This window comes from Lactuca saligna, chromosome 1 (assembly GCF_052625555.1).
Source record: "Lactuca saligna cultivar CGN05327 chromosome 1, ASM5262555v1, whole genome shotgun sequence".
NCBI classification, from domain to species: Eukaryota; Viridiplantae; Streptophyta; class Magnoliopsida; order Asterales; family Asteraceae; genus Lactuca; species Lactuca saligna.
Genome location: NC_136417.1, coordinates 52,218,699 through 52,227,123, shown reverse-complemented (window position 1 = coordinate 52,227,123; position 8,425 = coordinate 52,218,699). Strand labels below are relative to the sequence as shown.

At 32.5% G+C, this 8,425-nt stretch overlaps 1 protein-coding gene across 1 annotated transcript; it reads left to right on the top strand.

The window, feature by feature from the left end:
• The first annotated feature begins 5,813 nt into the window (after positions 1 to 5,813).
• Positions 5,814 to 7,131, top strand: LOC145036140 (Pollen Ole e 1 allergen and extensin family protein). Its single transcript, XM_078984617.1, has 2 exons — positions 5,814 to 6,017; positions 6,571 to 7,131. Exons 1-2 carry the CDS (start codon positions 5,888 to 5,890, stop codon positions 6,939 to 6,941), a joined length of 501 nt encoding a protein of 166 aa, XP_078840743.1. The 5' UTR covers positions 5,814 to 5,887; the 3' UTR covers positions 6,942 to 7,131.
• Positions 7,132 to 8,425: the final 1,294 nt, after the last annotated feature.

Sequence of the window (8,425 nt, the reverse complement as noted above, 5' to 3'; positions counted from 1 at the left end):
TTCGGGGTTGCACCCTATTTAAAGGACTTAATGTCCTCCCATCAGCTCCCTTAGCCCCTTTGAGGCCCATTAAACCTTAGCTCGTGTGTATAAGGCCATTGGAAGGATATTGAAGCTTTGAGAGGTGTTCTAGTGGAAGAAACTTGAAGATCAAAAGAGTTTGCATCAAGAAAGTAGTGTAGATCCAGAATCTATTGCAGTTTTGGGCACATCTTGGAGGTAATGAGTTGTTACCTTTCCTTTGTTGCTTCTAGACCTATTCTTGGTTGAGGTTTTGGGGCCATTTTGGCATGATAAGTAACAATTTCAAGTTAGAAGTCCAGATATGAGGTTGCAACTTCGGATCTAGGGTTGTCTTGGCCTAGAAACCCATAAAGTATCAGTCTTTGGTGTGTTGGTGAAGCATGCTTGCCTCAAACCCTATCCCTAGAGGGTTTTAAGCCCATAGCTCCTTGGTTTCACGTAAAGGTTACAACTTTACGTGAAGGATGGGCCTTAGAAGGTTGGATCTACAGTTTGGAGCCCCTGCATGGCTCGAAAAGCCACTGTATGGATTAAGAACTGAAGCTACTCGGCGAGTCTGTTCTTGGACTTGACGAGTTGAATGAAGATAGGCAGGAACTCGACGAGTTGAAGAACAACTCGACGAGTCTGTTGAAGATTGTTGTGAACTCGACGAGTCTGTTCTTGGACTCGACGAGTTGGACCTTAGAATCTCAACCTTTCTAGTTAAGACTTAGATCGGTGAGTTGAGTGGTGACTCAGTGAGTTGGTCAGGATGTGACTCGGAGATCGTTGAACTCGACGAGTCGGCGGGGTGACTCGGCGAGTTGAGGTGTACTGTGAGAGTTTCTGAGTATAAGGATTCAACGAGTCAACAGGTTGACTCGACGAGTAGAGTCAGTCAAGAAGGTTGACTTTGACTAAGACTTGGACCTTGTCAAGAGTGGACTTAGTTTGCTTCTAGAGTTCAGTTTGGATGTAAGTGATATATATGTATTTTGATATTGGTAGCTCGGGGAGCTAGTGGAGCAGTAGTTCATAGAATTGTCGGACAACAGCCAGAGAGTTATCAACATAGTTCAACAGTGCAGGTGAGTTTTCCATCCAGTAGGAACGGGTCTACGGCCACAATGCCGACCCGTCTAGTTAGCAGTAGTTTCCGGACTTCAGTCTGATGCAGTAGTTCAATGTGCTTGATGTCATTGTGATTCACGCAAGTTTTGTGTTATGTGATCCGGACTCCAGTCCGAAGCAGTATGCAGTATATGTGTTTATACTAGTTGATATGTGTTTTTGCTATGCTATGTTCAGTCAGCTCCGGACTTTGGTCCGATGCAGGGGGCAAGGCCCCAGTTAGTCCGGGCTTCGGCCCGATGTAGTTAGCCGGACTTCGATCCGATGCAGGGGACAAGGCCCCAGTTAGTCCGAGCTTCGGCCCGATACAGTTTCCGGATTTGGGTCCAATGTAGGGGCAAGGCCCTAGTTAGTTCGGGCTTCGGCCCGATGCAGTGGGTAAGGCCCAGTATGTGCTTATATGTTATTGTTTGGTATGTGGTAGATTGGGGGAGCTCACTAAGCTTCGTGCTTACAGTTTTCAGTTTTGGTTTTAGGTACCCAGTTTTCAAAAGAGGAGCTCACTAAGCTTAGTGCACACACCATAGCTAGCCAGCCTGGGATGTTTCACTCTGATAGCAAGAATATGTTTCGAATTAATACTCTGAATTATGTTATGACTTATGATATGTTTTTTATAAATATGGTTTTAGCAATGTTTTAAAGGAAATTTTTGGAATGTATTTTTGGAACGTTACACCAATCCTTATTGTAAAATACTCCACAATTTATAGTCCTTTTTAAATATCTAGAGAATCTCTTAGAGACAACAAGATGTATTCATGCTGGACTTGTCATGTAGCAAATGATAAGACTTAAATCCTGAATTCATGACGAGTAGTTATGAGATACACTAGACTACATATCATTCATTTAAATTGAGTAGCAAACCCTGTTTTTCTACCTTTATCATAACCAATTTTCCGCCCTTGAACTATTAGACTACTAACATGGTTGTGTTCCTCCATACCGAGCCAACATAGAACCTCACATGCATACTTCTTTTGATATATAAAAATACCAACATATTTTTGCAATACCTCAATTGCTAGAAAAAATATTGTTTATGTTATATCAAACTCCTTTATCATGGAACATTGAACTCACACAACATTTCTAGACCCTTGCTATTGAACATTAAATCATCGACATAAATGTTAACAAATATAACATTACCTTTCATTTTGTTAATGAAGAGTTATCCTCACTTGGAAAATTTCGAAATTGTTTTTAATGAAATAAGCGTTAATCTGGTTAAACCAAGCTCTAGGTATTGGATTACTATCTAAAAGGCCTTTTCATATTTGTACTCCAACCATCACTTCCATTGTCGCATATTTTCTTGTATCCACCAGGCACCTGCATTTATTTCTCCTTTTAAAAATGATTTCATGAATTGATGATGTTTCTATCCCATTTGGGCAGCAAAAGCTATGATTATTATTGTTGTAGAGCATAAGTTTTCGAACAGATCCCTTATTTTACATATAACTCTTTTCACTCTGTCTAAACATAAAATAATATGTGTCAAATTTTTACTCGATGATATCTCATGTAAAAGAAAAGTCTCTAACACAATTTCACCTTAGGTATCAGCCAATTAAGAAGTACTTACTCATTCAAAGATATTTTTTATTGTAATGATTTCTACTTCACATATTAATAACTCAAAATCAAGAAACATTCAACCAAGAGTAACAAAGAGTATGTTGTACAACCTATGACCAACTTCCATGAATATAGGATTCATGAAAATCAGACTTCAGGTGAGGAAGTTATGACCAATTGAAGATAAGGAAAAAGTTTAGTGAAATGTAAAAGACTTGGAAAATTTTATAGGTTTGGGAAGAGTTCAAATTTATACTAGGTATCTACTTTGGCGCGAAAAATGGATGACTTCTCGATGTGTAAATTACAAGTATGATATGTCCTTGGAAAGACATTTTCATGTAGTAAACAATGAAAGAAAAATCAGACTGAAAATAATATGTATGAGGAAGTTACGAATATCCAGAGTTGGAATCAACATTAGTTGCACTAGCCAAGTAAACTGATTGAGTTGACCAACACGTTGGCCAACCACCACTCACTGCGCTTGCGTGTTAGAGGGCCACATGGGATGGAACTTTAACATATTATACCTACATCTCTCATCTACATTTTGATAGGAGGATTGTACAAAAACAAACTTGTTAAAAGTGTTTAAATGTTATCACTGTGACTGAATATCTTAGGTTACAACTTACTTGGAACATACGTAACATCTATATGGAAAATTAAAAATGGGAAACTACTTAGGAGGTTAGTTATCTATGTCTTTTGTTCACATCTAGATAACATTTTTGTATTATACAATTAATCATCGAACTTATCAGAAATATTCAACGATATTTATAATGAACAATGAGTTTTCTTTTTATTTTGATAAACCAATTATTATCAATTATGAGTTATCTGATAATAGTAAATAAAACTATTTATCATTTGCTTATTTTGATACTCAATTTTCTTTCATTCCAAATGTTTATAGAGATGAATACATTCAATAACTACAATGTGCTTTGTTGTGACGTATATCATATATTATTTATCATAATATGTAGTATTCGTGGTATTCATGTGTTTTACAAGTATAGCGATTTTATAATAAAAAGAGTATGAAGGCATATGAAATGTTGCATAAATTATGATCATCTTGCATTCATTTATACTCATATATAGGTGAAAAGAATACATACTCGTATATATGTAATTTCTTTTCTATAAACATATATAAATATAAATGTTGTCCTACACATGGTTTTATAATGGAAAAAGTGTTATGTTTAATATATTTGATGTTTTATATATGATTTTATGATGTCTAACTATTGTCTGACTTACTAAAATTTTCATCAAAATGTATTATTTTGATATATACCCACATGAGAAACATACATCATTGTAAGACCGAGAATGATATTAATCACACAAACATATATAAGATGTTATTAATTAGACTTGAAATAACTTAGGGATTTATTAGATAAATAAGTGTCATGATATCCATTGTTTTTTTGAAAGAACATCATGATATCAATTATGATTATTCATCATATTACTTTTAAAAAATGTTTTATTTAGTTTGAAGGTTTTTATGGTTTCCGGTACTTTTACTTTTAATTAAAAATGTTTTTAGTCTTTAAAGGATTTTTAAATGTTATTTCCTAACCATATTTTCATAGTAAATTTCATAGTCATATTTTCATAGCAAATTTCATAGCCATATTTTTATATGTATTTATCTGTGGAAAATATTGTAACCGTAATCACATGGTCATTTTTCCATCGTAAATTTCATAACTCTGTTTCCTTAGAAAAATTCATAACTATTTTTCTGTAACAAATTCTGCAGTTATCTGTCCCATAGCAAATTCGTAGATATTTATTCTTTTGGGAGATTCAACAAAATCAAACTTCTTTGTAATAATGTATAAAAGTAGTAAAAATAAATTTAAAAGTAACATCAAACTTTAGAAGATATATTACAAAGTTAATTCCGTTTTAATTTGCCACCAAGATATCACATATACGTAAAGTAAGTTGTATCCTTAGATAAACGGCTAGAATTGTAACATTTGAACATATAATAAGTTCATTGATCAATAATGTAATATTTTTTTGCCTAAATATGAATAAAATATAAGTCATTTTCACTTTATGAAAAATAAGTTGAAAATGACCAAAGAAAAAAAAACAAAAACGAGCTAATAAATTAACATAAAATTAAAAATAATAAACCTATTTTATATAAAAAAAAAATTATAATAAAAAATTATAATAAGGATTATCGTAGCACAATCTAATCAGAAAACATCAATCTGCCATAAGTTTAACATAGAAGATTGATCGCATACAGAGCCGGTCCAGACGGTAGGCAACCCGGACGACTGCCCAGAGCTCACGTCTCCAGCGGGTCCAAAATTTATGGGTTATTTAGTTTATATTATTAAAAAAATTATTACCTAAATGATTTTTAGGACGTAAAGTTGGTTCAAACTCAAATTAGTTCAAAAGATAAACAATTTGATTTGCTTTTTATTGATAATTTAACACGTGTATACCGAATAATAAATGATATTTTTTTACTGTATATTTTATTTGTCTTTGAGTGATATTTTTTTCTTTTCGCCCTAAGCCTCACATACGTTTGGACCGGTCCTGATCGCATAACACTAACAATATCTTAAATTGTCGGTGTATGCACAATGCCCCCTAAAGATGGTTCGCCCCTTATTTATGGGTATTGATTATTTATTAGAACTTAAGACCTCGTATCTTATAGGTAGCCATTCATATTCATTTTAAAAGGTGAGTTACCAAGTGATTTTAATATTAAATGTATAATTTTAGATTTTGGTTTGGTGGGTTTTCTTTTTGTTTTCTTTACAACAAAATCAAATATAACCTAAGATTTCGGTTTATAAAATCTCAAAAATGAGACAATCATTTTTTTCAAAACAACTCAATTCTTCGGTTTTTTCCAATTTTTGGTTTGCTTTTTGGTTCTTTTGGGACACTCCTATAATGAATTAAAAGAAGTTGTTGGTTTCATGGTTGAATCCTCATTTATAAATCAACCACCCCTTGTGGCTTTGGGTCCCTGTTTTATTTATTACGATCATATTCCTTTCCTTATAAATATTTGTACACCCTTATTATCCATCTATTAAAACTTATATCTCAAAATACATTGGCTTTTTATTGTTACATCTTGGGTTTTGATTTAGACATGGCTATGAAGATGCAAGCTCAAATGCTCTTGTTTGCATTGGCTCTATCCATGGTTGAGTTCTCGATATGCCATCTTTTGAAAGACTCAGTGAGGTGTCTCGACTGTCTTGATGATTCTAACCTTGCAGGTCTGGTTTCATAACTTAAAAATTCTTCGTATGATTTGTATTTTTTTAGTTGTACATGGTTTTGTTTTAGAATCACATGCTACATTCAACTTTTTAAAAGAAAATTTGGGTAATTATTATATATTTATCTGCGTTTCTAATGTATATAACACCCCTATCATCATAACAAATCTCATAATTAAGAAAAAGACAAAAAAAAAAAAAAGCAGGAATTTTATGAATCAATAATTATGTGGTTCCTTTGTTAATTAAATTATTCGATCCCGACATGTAACACAAATGGTGTACTATATGGAATAATAGAACACGACAGGTTTTATAGTTCATATCTTATGTCACATCTCGTCTTTTATAACCATCTTGTTTTATGATAAATTTAATCAATAACATTTTAGAATATGAATAATTTTCCTATTGGTTAGTGTTTGTTCAAAGTACAAGCCACAACATACATCGAAGACAAGTTTTTATGTATAAAGTACAAGCCAATAAAGAACAACACTTCTCACTAGTCACAATCTCCTCTTTTTCTTCTTTTCACTTGCTCATTTAGGCATAAAGATACTAGTGAAGTGCAACCAAATGGATAACGTGGTCATGGTTACAACCAATGATCATGGTGCCTTTGAGACCCAACTACCTTCAAACAACTGTCAAGCCAAGATCTTGGGTGGACCTAAACAACTCTACGTGTCAAGAAAGACCATGGTCACTAACATCATGAAGGTCGATGAAACCGACTCCTACACTACATCTCAACCATTGAGCTTCTACACATCATGTCCTTTGTCACAAAACCATGAAGGGAAATGTGGGACCCAGAATGATGCATCCAAGACCGTTGATTTGCCTTTGCCACGAGAATGGGGGTTGGCGCCGTCGAGCTATTATATTCCCTTCATGCCTATCATTGGCATTCCGTGATTGTTTCTTGACTTTATGTTCTTGGGGTTTAATAGTAACTTGTTATCTAAGGTTATGTCGTGTGTGAAGTGACTTATATATGTTAAGTTGCTTATATATATGTTTAAGATGTATAATATGTTTAGTATCTTTGTTTTTTGGATTTTATAATGGTATCCAAAGGCTATGTCTCCACGTCTCTTGTTTGTTATATATTTAATGTTGTGACTTGTGAGGTTAATTACCGTAATTAAACTAACAACTTTTCTGTGGTCGTACCATTTTTTGTCCGGATTCGTGTTAGAACATGAAAATTTTATATATATTCTCATGTATCATTAATTGTAATTCACGAAATATGTAACAAATATGGGGCTCAAAATGATGCAGTTGCACCGACTAGCTATTATATGTTTCGTTCATATTGGCATCCCGTGATTTGTTCTTGCTTCTATCAAAACTATATATCATTGTAATTCACGCAAAATGGTAATAGAATCTTGATCATAATAATCGTGAATACATAAAAATGATAGCAACTTAAACATTTTGTCTCATTGAAGTAAGATATTGTTAAGGGATAGATGGCAATATATACAACTTGGTATTCATGAGTCACGATGGATCAACGACTTGTAGTCCATGAAGTTAGTGAATAAAATAACTTTCGGTTCATTGAATACAAATGGTTGCAACGAACTATGGCATAGTTAATAAGATACGCGACCACATATGAACTCCAAATTTTATTTTTGGCATGCTAGGGATACTCTTTTGATGTCTTTTTAAGTTTAGTCGAATTTGGCGTTACACAAAGTGTTTTTGGATTATAACTTAAAAGATCAACACAAATTAAAACTTATCTTAGCTGCAGTTTGATTTTTGTTGGCAAATTTTTTTAAAATTTTTGTAAACTGATTTTTTTTTTTGAAGATTTCAGACCTAAAAAGATCTGCTTGTCCTCTTCTTTCTGTAGTTGATCAGAGTCTTCAAACATCTTATGACATCTTCTAACCGATATATATATATATATATATATATATATATATATATATATATATATATATATATATATAGTGTTTTTTGTTTTTGTTTTTTTTTTGTCTGCAAATTTTTTTAACATTTTCTGTTTGCATCGTGCATACATTAGACTTTGTAAACTGTTTTTTTTTTTTTAATTTTTTTTTAAGATTTCAGACCTAAAAAGAACTGTTTGTCCTCTTCTTGGTGCAGATGTTGATCAAAATCTTCAAAATCTTATGACATCTTCTAGCCTATATATATATATATATATATATATATATATATATATATATATATATATATATATATATATGTTTTTTGTTTTTGTTTTTTTTTCTTTTAACTTAGATACATTCCAACTTTATCTATGATAAATAATTTGGAAAAAAAGTTACAATACTTAAAGAAAAAAGGTTCGACCATATATACAATCACAATTTATGTGACAAATTTATAAATAAAAATTTAATTATAATAATGGA